We start from the raw sequence: 20,732 nt of genomic DNA on the forward strand, positions 1-20,732 counted from the left end.
TGTATTTTTAAAACTGCCCTTGAATCTGTATAAAAGGTCCCTCTACCCACTGTATGGTATTTAAAAAAAAAATTGACAGTAGTTTGCCTAATAGCCCTAAACATAGCCAGATTTTAATGACAAGATTCACTGAACCCTTAGCTAATCAGATGAATCAAACATGGGAAGATTCTCCAAACACTATTAGTAAATGTGTTTACACCGAAACACTTTACAACAATTCTTTTTTTACTCTGCAGTGTTATCTCAAGCAGCATTATCAACTTTGAGAACTACAGAACACCCTCTCCTCCCTATGTTATGGGGGTTAGGGGAGGGGGTTAGTTCTACATCACTTCACTTCCAGCTCTATAGAGACAACACTGTATCCATAGATACAGTGTATCTGTCCATAGATACAGTACAACAATTGTACATTGTCACCCTAAGATAGGAATTATGTCACTGGCAGGATCCCCAATTGAAAAAAGGAAAAATATTCAGAAAAAAAGAAAATGAATGCAGCTACCAAATGTAAGGCGTGGCAAGCTGAAGGGTGAATTTAGCACAGTGAGAATCTGAGACAAAGGTAAAAATATAATGTATTATGAAGAAGAATTGAGAGATTTTCCATGCTCTCCTTTTGAACCAAATTATATACAATTTGATATATTTGAAAATGGTTCAACAACATTACTGAACAGTTCTGCTGTCAAGTCATGTCATTATTAAATCATTTGCCTTACTGGACTGTAACCCTTTACTAAGGTACAATCAAAATTAAAGGGAATGACTATATTGTGATTGTATGCATTACAAAATGTAGCCAATAAAAATATTAATTATGATTTTCCATGTCATTGCAGCTGGTGTTCTAAAGATGTTTGAGATCCCAGCAGGAGCCAGGCACATCCAAATAGAAGAAACAGAAGGATCATCTAACAGTTTTGGTAAGAGCAATCTGATACCAAAACCTTCAGCAAATATTAAAAAAATTGTCTTTAAGTAAAGCTTTATCTAAAGAAATAATTTTAGCACAGGGTCGTGTATAAGTAAAGAATTATAAACATGTGGAGCATTTAAAGGCTTGATAAAACAGTACTTGACAAAATGGCCAGTGAACATCATGCTTCCAGGGCTGGCCCTACAATGGGACCCAATGGGACCATGGCTCCAGGCGGCATTTAACAGGGGGCAGCAGCCAGGCCGGCAAGAAGTTACTGCCAGGAATCCCAGATCAGTCAGCAAGACTCTCAGGAGCAGAGAGGAGCAGATGCTGGTTGGCTGTGCACTGTGCGCTGTCTCCTGCACTGGTTGTTAGAATTTCCTGCCTCCCGGCGCCTAGCAACCAGTGACGTAAGAGGCCGCGGCCGCCCCAGCATTCACAGCGCTCAGCCTCCACGCCAATCAATTGCTCCGCCCACCTCTTCTATCTTACATCTCCAGCGTGAGGGAAGGAAAGCTCTGAGGAGAGCTGCCTGGGCAGCCTCTCTGCCTATCTGAAAAACAAGGTGAGTTAGGTTGGTTGATAGTACAACTTCAAGTAATTTCTCTCTAAGATTTTTTTAATAAGGGACTCAAGTTGGATTGAATGTGACTGATCTTTTTTTTGTACGCATGTTTTCCCTGGAAACACTTTGATGAGGCCTTTTCTTCTGTACTGTTTGTAAATGATCATGCAGATTTACAAAAGAAACATGCTTTTTACATACAAACTATAAAATTATTTGTATGATTTTGATGGCTTCTAATGAAGATGCAATAGTGGTACAATAGTGGTGAATTTTATTGGGAATAGGCATAAAAGAGGTTAATTACTGCTGTGCTTCAACTCCCTCTCTGTACAAGATAGATCAGATTGTCAGTAAGGCTACTTTACACTGAGGCGTTGCGGCGCTTTAACCCCCGCTAAGCGCCGAAAAAGGGTTAAAACCACCAGCAAAGCATCGCAAAGCTTTGCCGGTGGTTCGGAGGCGCTGCCCATTAATTTCAATGGGCAGGGGTGCTTTAGTATTCACCGCTCCTACAGCACCTGAAAGATTTAATTTAATTTTAGTTATCATGATATAAAATAATGAATGTGGGGGCCTTTTGGTGGTCGTGATTTTTTATTTTTTTGGGGGGGGTGTGATGATTTCATTCTTGGCTCCAGGCAGAACCATGTCTTGGGTCGGCACTGCATGCTTCTCACACCACACATTTATCTTCTAAAGTGCCGTGGGTTGGATAAGGTTGGATAAGTTTATAGGTTTTTTGGCAAAGTCTGACCTGGCTTTTCTATTCTTCAGGCTTATGAATGGTTTGCACCTTGTGAGGAACCCTCTGTATTTGCTCTCGTAAATTTTTCTCTTGATTGTAGACTTTGACAATGATACGCCAACCTCCTGGAGAGTGCCCTTCACTTGTCTGGATGTTGTGAATGGGTTTTTCTTTACCATAGAGAGGATTCTGCGAAGATTCACCACTGTTGTCTTCAGTGGACGTCCAGGCCTTTTTACAGTTGCAATAAAAAGTATGTGAACCCTTTTGGAATGATATGGATTTCTGCACAAATTGGTCATAAAATGTGATCTGATTTTCATCTAAGTCACAACAATAGACGATCACAGTCTGCTTAAACTAATAACACACAAAGAATTAAATGTTACCATGTTTTTATTGGACACACCACGTAAACATTCACAGTGTGGGTGGAAAAAGTATGTGAACCCCTAGACTAATGAGATTTCCAAGAGCTAATTGGAGTGAGGTGTCAGCCAACTGGAGTCCAATCAATGAGATGAGATTGGAGGTGTTGGTTACAGCTGCCCTGCCCTATAAAAAACACACAGCAGTTCTGGGTTTGCTTTTCACAAGAAGCATTGCCTGATGTGAATGATGGCTCGCACAAAAGAGCTCTCAGAAGACCTACAATTAAGAATTGTTGACTTGCATAAAGCTGGAAAGGGTTATAAAAGTATCTCCAAAAGCCTTGCTGTTCATCAGTCCACGGTAAGACAAATTGTCTATAAATGGAGAAAGTTCAGCACTGCTGCTACTCTCCCTAGGAGTGGGCATCCTGTAAAGATGACTGCAAGAGCACAGCGCAGACTGCTCATTGAGGTGAAGAAGAATCCTAGAGTGTCAGCTAAAGACTTACAAAAGTCTCTGGCATATGCTAACATCCCTGTTAGCGAATCTACGATACATAAAACACTAAACAAGAATGGATTTCATGGGAGGATACCACAGAGGAAGCCACTGCTGTCCAAAAAAAACATTGCTGCACGTTTACAGTTTGCACAGGTTTGCACAGTTTGCACAGCTTCCACAGCAGTACTGGCAAAATATTCTGTGGACAGATGAAACCAAAGTTGAGTTGTTTGGAAGAAACACACAACACTATGTGTGGAGAAAAAGAGGCACAGCACACCAACATCAAAACCTCATCCCAACTGTGAAGTATGGTGGTGGGGGCATCATGGTTTGGGGTTGCTTTGCTGCGTCAGGGCCTGGACGGATTGCTATCATCAAAGGAAAAATGAATTCCCAAGTTTATCAAGACATTTTGCAGGAGAACTTAGGGCCATCTGTCCGCCAGCTGAAGCTCAACAGAAGATGGGTGTTGCAACAGGACAACGACCCAAAGCATAGAAGTAAATCAACAACAGAATGGCTTAAACAGAAGAAAATACACCTTCTGGAGTGGCCCAGTCAGAGTCCTGACCTCAGCCCGATTGAGATGCTTTGGCATGACCTCAAGAAAGCGATTCCCACCAGACATCCCAAGAATATTGCTGAACTGAAACAGTTCTGTAAAGATGAATGGTCAAGAATTACTCCTGATCGTTGTGCACGTCTGATCTGCAACTACAGGAAACGTTTGGTTGAAGTTATTGCTGCCAAAGGAGGTTCAACCAGTTATTAAATCCAAGGGTTCACATACTTTTTCCACCTACGCTATGAATGTTTACATGGTGTGTTCAATAAAAACATGGTAACATTTAATTCTTTGTGTGTTATTAGTTTAAGCAGACTGTGATTGTCTATTGTTGTGACTTAGATGAAGATCAGATCACATTTTATGACCAATTTGTGCAGAAATCCATATCATTCCAAAAGGGTTCACATACTTTTTATTGCAACTGTATGTTGCTGAGCTCACCAGTGCGTTGTTCTTTCCTCAGAATGTACAAAACTGTTGATTTGGCCACTCCTAATGTTGCTGCTATCTCCCTGATGGATTTGTTTCCTTTTTGAAGCCTTACAATGGCCTGTTTCACTTGCTTGAACAGCTCCTTTGAGCGCATGATGTAGGTTCACAGCAATAGGTTCCAAATGCAAATACCCCACTTAAGCCTCGTACACATGGTACGATTGTTGGCCAACCGAGCATCTGATTTTTGTTAAGAGGGCGTGTGCCAGGATTTTGCCTTGCATACTAACGGTACACAATTGTCGTGCAACAAACACGAACGTACTGACGTACTACGAGGAATTTCAGCTCTTGAGCGCCACCCTTTGGGTCCCGTCTGCTAATTTTGTGTTTGGTGAGCATTGATTTCGAGCATGCGTGTTTGTACTTTCGACTTTTGTGTGATGGATTTGTGTACTGACCATACTAAAATCTGCCGTCAAACTGTTGTCCTCCAAAAATTTACTAGCCTGTCATCCAACATTTGTTGGCGGAAAATTGGACAACAATTGTCAAAAGGAGCATAATAACGGTACGATTTTAGGACAAACAACAGACAATCCCCTGCCAACAATCGTACCGTGTGTACGAGGCCTTAGAATCAACTCCAGACCTTTTACCTGCTTAATTGATGAAGAAATAATAGAGCAGCCCACACCTGGCAATAAAACAGCTTTTGATTCAATTGTCCAATTACTTTTGGTCCCTTGAAAAAGGGGAGATGGCTATACTTAAGAGTTGTAATTCCTAAACCCATCTTTCAATTTGGATGTACATACCCTCAAATTAAACCTGAGAGTGTGCACTTTCAGCCCATATCCATTATATAACTTTAGCTTGAATATGTTTTGGTAAACACCTGAAAAAAAACTAAAATTGTGTCCAAATATGTATGGACCTAACTGTATATACCATAGTTTGTAGACGCTATAACGTTCACACAAACCAATCAATATACACTTATTGTGAAATTTCTTCTTTTTTGTTTTACCAAAGACAGATAACTAAATTCATGAAAACATTTGTTTGCTTTTTTTTCTTTTTTTTATTGGATATGTTATTGTTCTATGTTATATAAGTATAAAGTATTGTTTTTTTTCCCCAAAATTTTCAGTTATTTTGTTTATGTAATAAAAAATAAAAAACTCAGTGGTGATAAAATACCACCAAAAGAAACCTCTATTTGTGTGAAAAAATTATATATATTTTATTTGCATACAGTGTTGCATAACCACGCAGTGGCCATCCAAAGAGGTGCAATATTATGCAAAAAAGTAAAAATCTGTATTTTTTGCTAGAAACCCCAAACATTATATGTATATATTTTAGTAGAGATCTTAGAGAATAAAACGGTATTTGTGCAGCGGTTTTTCAAATGCAATTTTTTTGGGAAAAATACACTTTAATTAATTTTAATGCAAAAAAAAACACAATATATAACCCAGTTTTTGGTCAAATATCCAGTTCGGCTCCAGAGCAGTTTTTAAAATTTTTCGCATGCATATAAAAATCTTAATTTTTGGCAATAAAATTAATTAAACCCCCAGAACATTATATATTTTCTGAAAGCAGAGGCCCTGTAGAATAAAAAGTTGATAGTTGCAAATGTTTGTTTCACATGATATTTACGCAACTGTTTTATTAAACAAAAATTTTCAGAAAAAATAAAAATAATTTTACTGCACAACCACAACATATAATACCCATTTTTGGTTAAAATAAAAGATGAGGTTGCATCGAGTAAATAGATACCAAACATTCCAAGCCTTAAAATTGCGTGCACCCGCAATATCGCCAAAAATGATGGTGCCCAAAAATCCCCATAGGTGACACTTTAAAAACATTTACAGCTCATCAGTTTAGAGCAGGGGTGTCCAAACTTTTTTCAAAGAGAGCCAGATTTGATGAAGTGAACATGCGTGAGGGCCGATCATTGTGCCTGACATTCTTTGAACAATTAAAATTCGGTCTAAGTGTGTTTGTCTGACCACTAATACACTGGCCAACAAGAATTCTCTTGCCTTTGTGGCTGTGTGTGGTGAAGAGATGAGCTTGGACATGTTATTTGGGTATATATATATATCTTTTGTGGCCCCCAACGAATCCCTGAGTGCTGCTCAGGACTAAGGATGAGTTCGGGTGTTATTTGGATATACCATATTTATCAGCATATAACACGCACCTTCACTTTAGGAGGGAAGTTTCAGGAAAAAAAATTAATTTTAAATAAAGGACTGTGAAGGAACATAAGGGTCAGTGTCCATCAATGCAGCCTAATCAGTGCCCATCTGCAGCCTCACCATTGCCATGAAGGCAGCCTCACCATTGCCATGAATGCAGCCTCCCCATTGCCATGAAAGCAGCCTCACCATTACCATGAAGGCAGCCTCAACATTGACATGAATGCAGCCTCAAATGCAGACTTACCATTGCATGAATGCAGCCTCACCATTGACGTGAATGCAGCCATAAATGCAGCCTCACCATTGCATGAATGCAGCCTTACCATTGTCATCAGTGCAGCCTGATCGATGCCCATCTGCAGCCTCGGAGGGGACAGGAAGGGGGGCGGGACGAGCGCCAACAGATTACATACAGGAGAATCTCCTGTTTTCTCAGCGACCTCTTTAATACAAAGTCCCGCCTCCTATGATAGACAGAACAGTCGTCCAATGGCAGCCCAGGAGACTGGACTTCCTATTACAGAGGCCGCCGTGTAAACAGGAAATTCTCTTCTCACTGCATGTATTCTGTTGGTGCTTGTCCCGCCCCCTCCCTGTCCCCTCCGAGGTACATACATAAATAGGGGGAATATATCTTTTGTGGCCCCCGCGGCACTCAGGGATTCTTTGGGGGCTCACAAAAGATATATATAGCCAAATTACCAGTAGGGCCATTTAAAACGGGAACATGGGCCGCAAATGGCCCGCGGGCCGGACTTTGGACATGCCTGGTTTAGCTAGTAGCTCTTGTGCTAGAATTATTGTTCTCGCTCTGACGTTTGTGGCGGTTTACATGTGCGTGCACACCCTGGGCTCGTGTTTGCGCAGGTGTGTGGGGCTATGGGGGTTTTTGGCAATTTTTTTTTGTTTTTGTTTTAATATATTTTATTATAAATGTAATTTTTTCAAAACTTTTTTCTTTTCTTTTTATATTTATTTTTACTTGCTATCACAAGGGCTTAATAAACCCCCATTTGATAGCATTGGGAAGGTGAACGGTACTCTTCTAATATACCCCATGTCTCCACTGCCCTTCACACCATCTAGCCACACACAGATCGGCTTGGTTAGATGTGTCCTATGGCTGTACTGGCCAGGAAAGGGTGCATCTGAAACCAGAAGTGACGTCACTTCCGGTTTCAATATTTGCATGTGAGATTGAGGCATGGATTTGGCTGTGTTCCCGGGCACCGATGAGTACGGGACAGCCCAGGAACCACGAGAGGAGGGGGCCGCCGGCGGGAGGGTGGGGAGGCACCGCACTGCCAGCTGTGTGAAAGTGATCGGCAGATATGGAGCTGCCGCATAACTTTCAAGCCGGTCGCTGGCTGAACAAAACCCACACAAGCTGATGGCTGCTACTGCCGCTTGTGCTTAAAGGTACATAGTACTCCCAAAAAGAGTACACATTCCCAAAAAGCTGAACTGGATATAAAATATTTTCCTAGTTTGTAAGCTCTAACGAGCAGGGCCTTCTGGTTCCTCTTGTATTGAATTGTACTGGAACTGTACTATCTGTCCTCATGTTGTAAAGCACTGCGCAAACTGTTGGCAGTATATAAATCCTGTATAATAATAATAATAATGCTACACCAAGTAAATAGATACCTAACACGTCACGTTTTAAAATTGAGCACGAATAAGGAATGACGACAAACTACGATACTTAAAAAAAATCACCAAAAATGTTAACAGGTTACCTTTTTGGAGTTACAGAATTATTGCTCTCGGTCTAACATTTGTGGTGATACCTTGCATATGTGGTGTTAACACAATTTACATATCAATGCGTGACTTGCATACACTTTAAATGGATGGGGGCGTTTTCAATTTTTTTTTTTTATTATTTATTTATTCATTTTTTTACGCTGTTCCTTTTTTAAAATTTTTTTTATCACTTTCATGCCTATTACAAGGAATGTAAACATCCCTTGTAGTAGAAATAAGGGATGAAAGATTCTCTTTATGGAGAGATCTGGGGTCTATAAGAACTCATATCTCTCCTCTACCTTTAAAAGCAAGAGAGTAAAAAAAAAAAAAAAATGGTTTAATTCTGTCATAGACTGGAAGTGATGTCCTCCAAGATCGTAGAGGTTATCAGAGACCATCTGTTCTCTGTTCACCTCTATGGCCAGACGCACAAACCGTCGGATTGTTTCCCAGGCTCATAGGGAAAAATGGTAAATGAAGACTAAGCCGGTGTTCTGCCGAGAAAGTTCCGCTCGGCGGATTAGTTCCCCCCTCTACTGCGCATGCGCAGTAGAAGGCGGCGGAAATAGCCGAAGCGGAACAGCTGAAAATCAGCTGTACACGGCGCCTGTAAGAGGGCCCCTCGCGGGCTCGCTTCGCTCGCCACGCTTCGGGCACGGCCTCGCTGCGCTCGGCACTTTTAGATTCCCCCTCTAGGTCCACTTGGATAGAGGGGAAGGAACCTGGACCCAGAGCGCAGGCGCCGTGTTCAGCTGATTGAAGCTTTTGAGCTTCGGCTATCTCCGGCGGCCGACAGTAGTACGTACTGCGCAGGCGCTGCGCCTGCGCAGTACAGGGGGGGAACCTATCCGCCGAAGGAACTTATTCGGCAAGACACCGGATGTCCTCACAACAACAAGGGTCCCAGAGAAGGGAGTCATTCAGTCGCCATCAGGAAGCCTGGAGAGTCGGAGAAAGCGCAAGGAAGGAAACTATACCTTTATTTTAAGTGTTTCAGCAAGGTGGAATAGCAACAGTAAACACCAAACCAGGTCCTTTAAAATTTTCTCCTGTCTGTGGCCCCACAGAAGATGTTCCTTCACTCCCTGTCAGGGTGATACATGTACAGATAGGGAATAGAGTTGTCACCAGGACAGGAGGGCACAGATGGCAATAAAAATATTGTCGGAGGTTTTAACTCTTCCTCACTCTACCAAAAATCTATTTTTGTCTGTGCCTCTGTTAGAGATTTCACATCACTTTCTTTCTCAGTTTTCTCATGACTCTGCAGTAGTGGGATGTATCAGGGATGGGGAAGAGAGTGAGTATAGGACTGTGGTGGAGAACTTTGCCACATGGTGTGAGGATAATCATCTGTATCTAAAGCCCGGTACACACTATGAGTTTTTTTTGGTCAATTTTCGATCTGATGTTAGTACAGCAATTCCCCCTGCTTAACTGTTGTGATCTGACATGGGAATGCCACCCCGCCAGAACACACCGATCAGCACTCTCAGCCATTGGCTGAAAGCACTGATTGTGATCAGGTCAGCTACTGGTTTTCACACGGGCCAAATGTCGAAATGTGACAAAGACAAGCTTGTTGTGGATTTGAGAAGGCACCAGTGACCCCCATCTCTATCCGAGAATGGATGTGGATGTAGTAGAGAGTTACAAGGATCTGGGGGTGCACATAGATAAAAAGCTGGACTGGAGCAAGAACATTGAGGTGCTCTATAGGAAGGGCCAGAGACACCTTTTTTGAGGAGACGGAGGGCTTTTAACATCAGCCAAACGATGCTGAAGATGTTTCATGAGTCTGTGGTGACCAGTGCTCTCCTGTATGCAGTGTTATGCTGGGGAAGCAGGCTAATGCCGCGTACACACGAGCGGACTTTACAGCAGACTTTGCTCGGCGGACTTTTCGCCGGACTTTGTCCGCCAGGTGCGCCGGACTTTAAAACGGACGGACTTGCCCACACACGACCGGACTTTCCGGCGGGCTAAGTCCGCCCGTCTTTCCGACGGACTTTCGCCAGAGTTGCGGCGGACTTTCAGAATGAACGGACTTGCCCACACATGGACAAGTCCGTTCATTTTGAACGTGACTCAGGTGCGACGGGACTAGAAAAGGAAGTCAATCTTGCCAATTTTATCGGCGAGATTGACACCTTGTGAGCCCCTGCCGCGGGTCATACCAGGCCCTGGGCGAGGGGTACCCCCTAAAATCCATACCAGACCCCTATCCGAGCACGCAGCCCGGCCGGTCAGGAAAGGGGGTGGGGACGAGCGAGCGCCCCCCCCCTCCTGAACCGTACCAGGCCGCATGCCCTCAACTTGGGGGGGTGCCTTAGGGGAGGGGGCCCCCCACCCCAAAGCACCTTGTCCCCATGTTGATGAGGACAAGGGCCTCTTCCCGACAACCCTGGCCGTTGTTTGTCGGAGTCTGCGGGCGGAGGGCTTATCGGAATCCGGGAGCCCCCTATAATAAGAGGGCCCCCAGATCCTGGCCCCCCACCCTATGTGAATGAGTATGGGGTACATGGTACCCCTACCCATTCACCCGCAGGGCCCCCCCTCCCCCAAGGTACCCCTCCATGTTGAGGGCATGCGGCCTGGTACAGTTCAGGAGGGGGGGCGCTCGCTCGTCCCCACCCCCTTTCCTGACCGGCTGGGCTGCGTGCTCGGATCGGGGTCTGGTATAGATTTTAGGGGGGACCCCACACCGTTTTTTCGGCGTAGGGGTTCCCCTTTATAATCCATACCAGACCTAAGGGCCTGGTATGCCCCGCGCTCGCCGTAATAGGAAAATTTCTTTTTCCTATTGCAGCGAGCGCGAAATGCAATACCCTGCCCTCGCGTCGTATCTGGTCTGTTGGACCAGCATACACACGAGCAGGCTTTCCGTCGGACCAGCACACAGACAAGTGGACTTTCCGCCAGAAACTCGGAGTCCGACGGAAAGATTTAAAACTTGTTTCAAATCTAGGTCCGGCGGGCTTTTGGGAGAAAGTCCGCCGGAAAAGTCCGCCGGAGCCTACACACGGTCGGATTGTTTGGCGGACTCTGATCCGCCAGGCAAAGTCTGCCGTAAAGTCCGACCGTGTGTACGCGGCATAAGAGTGGCAGACACCAACAGACTCAACAAAGTGATTCACAAGGCCGTTGATGTTGTTGGATTGGAGTTGGAGTCTTTAACAACAGTGTTGGAGAGGAGAATGTTGTTCAATGTATGTTCAGTCTTGGGCAACTCCTCCCACCCACTCCACAATACGCTGGTCTGTCTGCAGAGTACCATCAGTAACAGATTATTACAACCACGATGCACCACAGAGCGACACAGGAAATCATTTTTGCCTGTGGCCATCAAGTTATAATTCTTCTCTGTGAGGGCTGGAGGTGAAGATTTTAATACAGTTTAGGATCAGGATTTGTATGTAGTTTTTCTAGTATGTTGGTATTATGTTAATTATTTTCTGGGGTCATGCTAGAGAAAGTAGTTATTATTTGCATTTTGGTAGTTTAATTTTCTGTTATTTCCTAATCTGTGTTATTTATTCTATGTTGTATTTTAATTGTATGGATGGTTTATTAGAGTGTAGTTTTTGTTTGTTTTGTTAGGTGCAAATGGCTGTATTGGGAATTTTGCTGTGTCTTTGTGTCTTGTTCTGTTCATTGTTGTGATCTTGTGTTGTCTTTGTTGAGTGTGGCATGTGTTGCAATAATTTCCATTTGGAATTAATAAAGTATTTCAAATCTGAATCTGAAGAACATTTCAACCATACATGATAACAGGTAAACCACCCCCTTTCCCTCATAATAATGTAAAATCTTCCTGCCAATATGCATTTTCAGTTATTGACAATGCTGATCCAGAAGCATATATTGCTCTATGAAGAGCTTGATGAATGTTTTCCTGATTTTCAGGTGTCATTTTCTCTATAAATGAAGAGATTGTGTATTTTTGGGAGGCCGTGGTTTGTAACATGTCCTTACTTAAAGATGCTGCTGGTGAAGAAACACTTTGTGATGATCCAGAAGCAGCAGAAAAAGTGTTTCTGGAATGAGAACTCTGGAGGGAAAAGCTGCTCGCACTGTCATTATGGTCCTCATCATTTCATTTAGGGTTACCACCTATCTGGGATTCACCCGGGCAGTTCGGATTTTGAATCATGTGTCCGGGTTTCAGTCCACCTGAAACCCGGACACATTATTCAGACAGGAATGTGGCTCAGAACAGGGTGTGACAGGTAGGTGAGGGGGCACTATGTGTGCCGCATTACTATTCTCTTTGGAGTGCCCAAAGGTGTCCCAGGTCTGTTACAATCCTATAGTGCAGGGGTAGGCAATCTGGGACCAGCTGTTGTGGAACTACATTTCCCATGAGGCATGGCAAGGCTGGCAGTTACAATTAATCCCAGAGGCATGATGGGACTTGTAGTTCTGCAACAGCTGGAGGGCCCCAGGTTGCCTACCCCTGCTATAGTGTATACTGGAGGAAAAAAATTGCTGTGTGCTGCTAATGTTTGGGTTTGGCTTAAAGAAAAAGTGGCAACTCTGATTTCATTCCATAAAGTATTTTTAGGCCTCATGTACACTGCAGCTGCTAAACTCACGTTTAGGCCTCATGTACACTGCTGCTGGTAAACGGACGTTCAGAGGCAGTCGGATGCTTTTTTCAGCTGCCCCTGAACTCATCCAATGTTATCTTATGTGTACATGTACACAGGTTCGTTTTATGTCGTTTTTTAGGCAGTTTAAAGGCCTTTTTTGGAAAGCAACAAAATGAGTTTAGAGGCATTTGAAGCGCCAAACGCTTCTAAAGGCGGCTAAACATGGTAATTTGCATTTAGGCGCGTTTCGTTTACAGACGTTTTTCATTTTTGGCTATTTAAAAAAATAAAAAAATAAAATTTTTTTCAAACGCTTCTAAATGCAACGCAGCTAAACGCGCCATGTAAACTCTGCAAAACGGACGTTTTAAACGTGGGTTACTATCTGTCAAGGTAAATTGTTCAGGAGAGGTTGTAAAAACGTCCCGTGTACATTAAGCCTAAGGCCCCTTTCAAACTTATATGACTTGTCCCATGATTTTGTACTGCAAAATCGTATGACAAGTCATTCTCCATGATTTTCAATGACTACCATTCATATTGGCATGACTTTAAGTCGTGCCAACTTCAAAGTAGTCCCTGCACTAGTTTGGTCCAACTTCCATGCGAGTTGTACTCCATAGACCTCAATGTTAAACCCTCAAGTAGCATGCAAATCGTACATGAATAATATAGACACGATTTCAGTACAACTTTGTAAGCACAAGCTGTAAGCACAAGCCTCACACCATGTATGTTTTCATTTGTTAATGCCAAAGTTGTGGCAAAGTCGTACAAAGTAGTACTGCTCCCAAATCGCGGCAAAATCATGGCAAAATCGCGGTAAAATTGTGGCAAAATAGCGCCCGCGAAATCGTGGTAAAATCGCGCTACTTTGAAGACGTATAAGTGTGAAAGGGGCCTAAAGGTAATGATGGTTTACGATTGCAAACTCTTTTATAGGCTCTATGTACACTAGCAGCTCCTAAACTTGAGTTTACAAGCTTTTTGGCATTTTTTTGCCAAAGCTCCTAAAATCAACTTCATAAAAGCCTATATGTCCATGTACACATGCTTTTAGGATAGTTTAGGAGCTTCTGAGGTTAGAGGAGGTTCAACCTTACCTAACCTCCCTCTCCTAAACATGGAAAAATCATGTTCAGGATAGGAACTGTTTGACAGCCGGCCGCAAAACGCGCAAAATCGCAGGTGCAATTTTGCCACGTTTTGCATTTTCCAGCAGCTGTCGGTCAAAGTAGAGTCTTATGCCGCGTACACACGATCGTAAATTCCGCCAGCAAAACTCCGATGAGAGCTTTTTGTCGGAAAATGCGACCGTGTGTATGCTCCATCGGTCTTTTGCTGGCGGAATTCCAGACAGCAAAAGATTGTGAGCATGTTCTCTATTTTTCAGTCGGGAAAAGTTCCTATCCGAAAATACGATCGTCTGTACAAATTCAGACGCGCAAAATTGCTACGCATGCTCGGAAACAATTCGACGCATGCTCAGAAGCATTGAACTTCATTTTCTCGGCTCGTCGTAGTGTTGTACGTCACCGCGTTCTTGACGTTCGAAAGTTCAGAGAACTTTTGTGTGACCGTGTGTATGCAAGGCAAGCTTGAGTGGAATTCCATCAGAAAAACCATCCAGGTGTACGTGGCATTAGAATGTTTAGCTTTAAATGTGTAAAATCTAGTTAAGTGTATATGTTCTTCTGCATATTGATTTCAAACAGTTTTGACATATATTTTTTTATGGAGTGAATCTATCATCTTGTGCTCTTTTTACAGCTATTAAAAATCAAGCCAGTGGAAACTTTATCTTAAATATCAAGGGCAAGGACAGCAAATCAAGGACCCTTTTAGAAATGGGGCTGGAGTGGGAATACACCATTGAAGAAGACAAGAAAAGTGTGAAAACTACAGGTCCACTGAATGAGCCTATAGTGATCTTGGTAAGCTAGGAACCATATGCTGTGACTATAGATTATTTGCTTATTCTGTTTCTTTCTATAGATGTAACCCATTTATATTATAAGAAAATAGCCCAGAATGATGAAAAAAAAAAAAATCAAAACTTTATAAAAGGCTAAGATTGATATGCTTGTGTACAGCCTACCTTGCTGACTTGTTATAAGTGCTATAACACCAGTGCACATTAGATAATCATTGTTTAATCCCGGCGAAATCAGAAGACCTCTGTAAATATCAAGATGCTATTGAGCAGCCTACTGTCCCCTGAGAAAACAGACGCACCAAAAGTATATGCACAATAAGGTTTAGCGACAGACAGATGCATTAAGCCACAGTGAGACCCACAGTCACAGTCCGTGCACTTTTTAGAGTCCAGGAATTTACTCCAGCCAATAAAACTTCAGCATGGAATGTTGGCCAGAAAGCCCACCCTTTCTCTCCCTGGCCTGGCTTTAGAGCTCAAAGTATTCCTGTTCTACACAAAACCTTCTCAGATGCCTTAATGTGAACACCACAAAAGCCTTTTTAGCCCCCTTTCACATTTATATGACTTGTCCCGCGATTTTGGACTGCAAAATCGCATGACAAGTCATTCTCCATGATTTTGAATGACTACCATTCATATTGGCATGACTTTATGTCGTGCCGACTTCAAAGTAGTTCTTGCGCTACTTTTTTTCTGAAGTCAGATCAAAGTCGGATTCCGTAATTAACTGATCCGACTTTGGCATGCGACTTGTACATAAAGGGTAACTCCACGCCAATTTTTTTTAAAGAAGAAAACAGCATGGGTTCCACCTCCATGAGCATACAGGGCCCTTCGGTCTGGTATGGATTTTAAGGGGAAACCCACGGCGAAAATGCGGCGTGGGGTCCCCCTCAAAATCCATACCAGACCCTTATCCAAGCACCAGCCTGGCCGGTCAGGAAAGGGGGTGGGGACGAGCGAGCACCCCCCCTCCTGAGCCGTACCAGGCCGCATGCCCTCAACATGGGGGTGGGTGCTTTGGGGCGGGGGGCGCCCCGCGGCCCCCCCACCCCAAAGCACATTGCCCCCATGTTGATAAGGACAAGGGTCCCTTCCCGACAACCCTGGACACACGTTGGATGTCGGGGTCTGCGGGCGGGGGTTTATCGGAATCTGGGATCCCCCTTTAATAAGGGGGCCCCCAGATCCCGGCCCCCCACCCTATGTGAATGAGTATGGGGTGCATCGTACCCCTACCCATTCACCTGGGGGGAAAAAGTGTCAATAAAAAAAACACACTAGACAGGTTTTTAAAGTAATTTATTAGGCAGCCCCGGGGATCTTCTTCGGACTTCGGGGGTCTCTTCCGACTTCTCCGCTCTCTTCTTCCGCTCTCCGATTCTTCTCCCGCTCTCTGGTACCTTCTGCCGGGCTCCTCCGCTATCTTCTTCCAGCTCCTTTACTAGCGTTGGCCTAGTCTTCTCCGTCGTCTTCCTCCCTCTTCTTCCGATGTTGACACAACGCTCTCTCCCACTGTAATGCTGTGTGTGCGGTGCGCAACGACTTATATAGGCAAGGGGCGTGGTCGCCGGGTGATGTCACCAGTGACCCCGCCCCTTTAAGACGTCACAGCCCGGGGCATGATGGGACTCTGCTGTCATATATAAATCATTGCGCACCTCGCACACGGCATTACAGCGAGAGAGAGCGTTGTGTTAACATCGGAAGAAGAGAAGAGGGAGGAAGACGACGGAGAAGACCAGGCCAACACTAGTAAAAGAGCTGGAAGAAGATAGCGGAGGAGCCCAGCAGAAGGCACCGGAGAGCAGGAAAAGACACCGGAGAGCGGGAGAAGAGAGCGGAGAAGTCGGAAGAGACACCCGAAGTCGGAAGAAGACCCCCAGAGCTGCCTAATAAATTAAAATTAAATAAATTAAATTAAAAACCTGTCTAGTGTGTTTTTTTTATTGACACTTGTTTCCCCCCAGGTGAATGGGTAGGGGTACGATGTACCCCATACTCATTTACATAGGGCGGGGGACCGGTATCTGGGGGCCCCCTTATTAAAGGGGACTCCCAGATTCCGATAAGCCCCCCGCCCGCAGACCTTGACAACCAACGGCCAGGGTTGTCGGGAAGGGGCCCTTGTCCTCATCAACATGGGAGCAAGGTGCTTTGGGGTGGGGGTGGCGCAGGGCGCACCCCTGCTCCAAAGCACCCACCCCCCCATGTTGAGGGCATGCGGCCTGGTACGGCTCAGGAGGGGGGGCGCGCTCGCTCGTCCCCACCCCCTTTCCTAACCAGCCAGGCTGGTGCTCGGATAAGGGTCTGGTATGGATTTTGGGGGGACCCCATGCCGTTTTTTCGGCGTGGGGGTTCCCCTTAAAACCCATACCCGACCGAAGGGCCCGGTATGCTCATGAAGGGGGAATCCATGCCGTTTAAAAAAAAAATTGGTGTGGAGTTCCCCCTAATTATTTGGTAATCAAAGTCACGTCCCTGCTCATTGAAGTCGTACTTCAAGTCATGGGGCAAAGTCGGATGCACAGTCGTACGACTGTCTTCTTAAAATCGCGGCCGTGAAATCCCAGCAAAATCGCGCGACTTTGGAGTAGCACAAGTGTGAAAGGGGCCTTAAGCTTACACCATATCACCTTGTGACCTGTGTCACAGCATATAGATTTGTAGGCCGACAGAACGAGCATAAAGCAGGGGTACAACTAAATGAAAATTTTTTTTTTTTGTTTTGTACAGTGTGGAGAGGGATTACAACACCTATAAGTTTTTATTGCTGTCTGTAATCCCCGTTAAGGAGATTCATCCTCACTATTTGTCCTGTTTACCATTATCATTGAAAGTGAAAGTAAAAAAAAATCTCATATTTTGGGTTGTCCCCAGAAAAGCAATAGACAGGGGTTATAACCCTCCCTTGCTCTATCCAAAATGAAAACAAAAAGTTTTGGCTATAGTTCTTCTTTAACCACTTGCCGCCTGCCCACTGTCAAATGACAGAGAGATGGTGCGGGTCTTGTTCTGGGTGGACGTCACATGACGGCACACCAGAACGGTTGCGAGCTCACGTGGGCGTGCAGCGCATTGTTCGTGGCTGCGCCGTGTTGCTAGGACATGGTGCAACCCCGATTTCTGTAAAGAGCTGTGGCCGTGGCTCTTTAACCATGTGATCGACTGTCCAATCACAGCCGGTCACATGTAAATACGGTAGTTCTGTGGCACGGCTCTCCTCGCCTCACACAGAGTGTGTGGTGAGGAGTGCCAGTTAGCGGCATCTCCTTGCAGGGGAGACCTGTGCAGGTAATCAGGGCACTGATCATCAGTGCCCTGATTACAGGAAAGCCCCAGCAGATCCCATCAGTGCCTATAAGTGTCACCAATCAGTGTCCATAAGTGATGCCAGTCAGTGCAGCCTTTCAGTGCCCATCAGTGCCTGCTCATCAGTGCTGCCCATCAATGCCCATCAATACTGGCCATCAGTGCTGCCTATCCGTATCCGTGCCGCCTATCAGTGTGTCAGAAACCATGAACCAGACCGAGACAGAAGTACAGTAAAATCACAGTTGTTTATTAATAAAAATAAAAAGGTAAATAGAGTAAGCGTAGTCAAAGCATAGCCAGAGTCCAGTAACCGGATCGGGTTGTCAGCCAAGCCAGAGTTCAGTAACCAGATCGGGTAATCAGCCAAGCCAGAGTTCAGTAACCAGATCGGGTAATCAGCCAGGCCAGAAGTCAGGGATCCAAATAGAGGAACAGCAAGCAGGATAAGGAGCCAGAAGGGATGTCAGCAAAGCCAGTCTCTAAACAAGAACACAGGAGATGGTTTCTTGTGATGTGACCAAGGCGAAGGCAGGAATGAAGTGAGCTCGAGATCTTTAAGTAGGCGGGACTGATGAGCAGATCTACAACAGCTGGTTAACTGTGGAGAGAGATGAGAGCTGGCAATCAGCCAACAGCTGAGCAGCCAGCTCAGAGAAGGAAGGGCTGAGCCAGCCCTGACACAGTGCCCACCAGTGCCGCCCATCGGTGCCCACCAGTGCCGCCTATCAGTGTTCATCAGTGCAGTCTATTAGTGCCTCCTCATCAGTGCCACCTAATCAATACCCATCAGTGCAGCCTCATCAACGCACATCAGTGAAGGAGAAAATTGACTTATTTACAAAATTTACTGACAGAAACTAAGAAAAACTTTTTCTGTCTTTTTTCTTTTTTTTGTAAAAAATAAAAATCCCAGCAGTGATTAAATACCACCAAAAGAAAGCTCTATTTGTGTGAAGAAAAAGATTAAAAAAAAATTAATTTGGGTACAGTGTTGCATGACCGTGCAATTGTCATTCAAAGTGCGACAGGGCTGAAAGCTGGAAAATGGCCTGGGCAGAAAGGGGGTGAAAGTGCCCTGTATTGAGGTGGTTAAACTCAATTTCATTGCGGCCCACATTGGTGGTTGCCCTCAAAGGGCCAGTTGTATCTGTAAGACTATACAAATGTATCTATTCTTTATCATATTAAATAATTGCCTCTGCATTCGATTATTACTGGTTTTAGTAGTAACTTAAGACTTAAGCTGTGAAGGGCAGGTGCAGACTGGCATGGAGCCCACTCACACCTCTGTAGCAGACAATGCAAGTCTGAAAAGGAGTGTGGCACACCGCTGGTATCATCCACAAGAAACGGGCTGAAGACTGCTCAGACAGAACATAACATGTTTCTGCCATGGTGCTCTGTTTGAGCAGGCTCCAATAAAGGTTCTTGTGGATGTTACCAGTAGTGTGAGACTCACCTTTTCAACTGGCATAGAATTGTATTATTCTCGTAATAATTATAAGTGGATGTCCAGAGCACCACCCCCCCTTTACATCAGATGTCAAGAGCCCCCCACCATCAGAAGTTAAGAATCCTCCACCCTCTATAACACCAGTGTGCACCCCTCTTACCTTGTGCTTCTGTCGGGAAGAAGCTAGGGGGCAGAGCTGGGAAGCAGAAAGTGCAGGGTCTGGAGATGGACCAGAGGAGGGCTGGAGTCAGCTTCCAGAGTCTGCTGAATGTTAGATCAGGAGAGGTGTAGTCAAGGGCATGCTGCAGCTGCACAGAGAGGTGCAGGATCTGTAGGAAGAGTTCTGTCCTCCTCTCTGCTGCTGACTGTTGAGATAAGATGAAGGCAGAGACAAGGTAGGTGCTACAGCTGCAGAAGAGGTGCGAGGGCCACATGCAATGGCCTGGCGGGCTGGACACAAGGCCCACAGGCCTTGTGTTTGACACATGTGGCATAAAGGTTTACACATCTTTCAAGCAGGAAAACATCAATTGACATTAATAATGTTTTTTTTATATGCAATTAACAGCAACATTAATTAAAGCCTAAGTTTATTTAAAAAAAAAAAAAAAAGTAAAGAATGAGCACAAGGGACATTACTTACCTTCATTGAGATGTGTCACTTGTGTTGCTGTATCCTTATTTAACAGAAATCTTCCCCCTTTGATAACCCACCCCCCACTGCCATAATCTTCTGGTGCAGCAGGGATTTATAGATCTAAGGGATCTAAGGGAACTGTCACAGGCACTCATCAAGAGCCCCCACCTTTTGCGTCCAACTCCTTAATTCATAGAAGCCAGTACTGCAAATTCTATAAATGAAAAATTATCTATGAATGGAAGATGGCAGATATTTGAAAGGTCCCCCTCCATTCATAGATTGCATTTCATTAATAGAAGCTGTAGTTCCAGCTTCTATAAATAGAGGAGCTGGACAGAAAGCCGGGTACTCTTGATGAGTGCCTGTGACGACTTCCTTGGTTCTATTAACCCCTGATGCACCAGAGCATTGGGAGGGTGGGGGGACACCAGGGGAGGTAGATTTCTGCTAAACAATGACACAGCACTGAAGGTAATTATTGTCCTTATGTGTATGCTTTTAAATCAAACTTAGCAGTTATCTTTGAGAAAATGTATTTTCAGAATTCTTCATAGAAGATAATTATTCAAGTTTGCTAACTTTTATTATATTTGATGGAAAACACTGCTTCAAAGTAAATGTGGTGTCAGCTGGGCATTGTGAGTAAAGTAAAGGTGAAGTAAGGACAACCAGTGTACATGAAACATGGAATTACTATCTGCACTCACT

The 20,732-nt window shown here is 44.4% G+C and overlaps 1 protein-coding gene across 1 annotated transcript in view; it reads left to right on the top strand.

The window, feature by feature from the left end:
• The window catches only part of ADAMTS14 (ADAM metallopeptidase with thrombospondin type 1 motif 14), a 351,673-nt gene that overhangs the window by 269,914 nt on the left and 61,027 nt on the right, over window positions 1-20,732 (top strand). The window contains exons 15-16 of the mRNA XM_073596577.1: window positions 846-929; window positions 14,448-14,611. Of these exons, the coding sequence (XP_073452678.1) occupies window positions 846-929; window positions 14,448-14,611 (248 nt within the window). The remainder of the gene's footprint in view (window positions 1-845; window positions 930-14,447; window positions 14,612-20,732) is intronic.

The sequence above is a fragment of the Aquarana catesbeiana genome, linkage group LG08, assembly GCF_042186555.1.
Source record: "Aquarana catesbeiana isolate 2022-GZ linkage group LG08, ASM4218655v1, whole genome shotgun sequence".
In the NCBI taxonomy this organism is placed as follows: domain Eukaryota; kingdom Metazoa; phylum Chordata; class Amphibia; order Anura; family Ranidae; genus Aquarana; species Aquarana catesbeiana.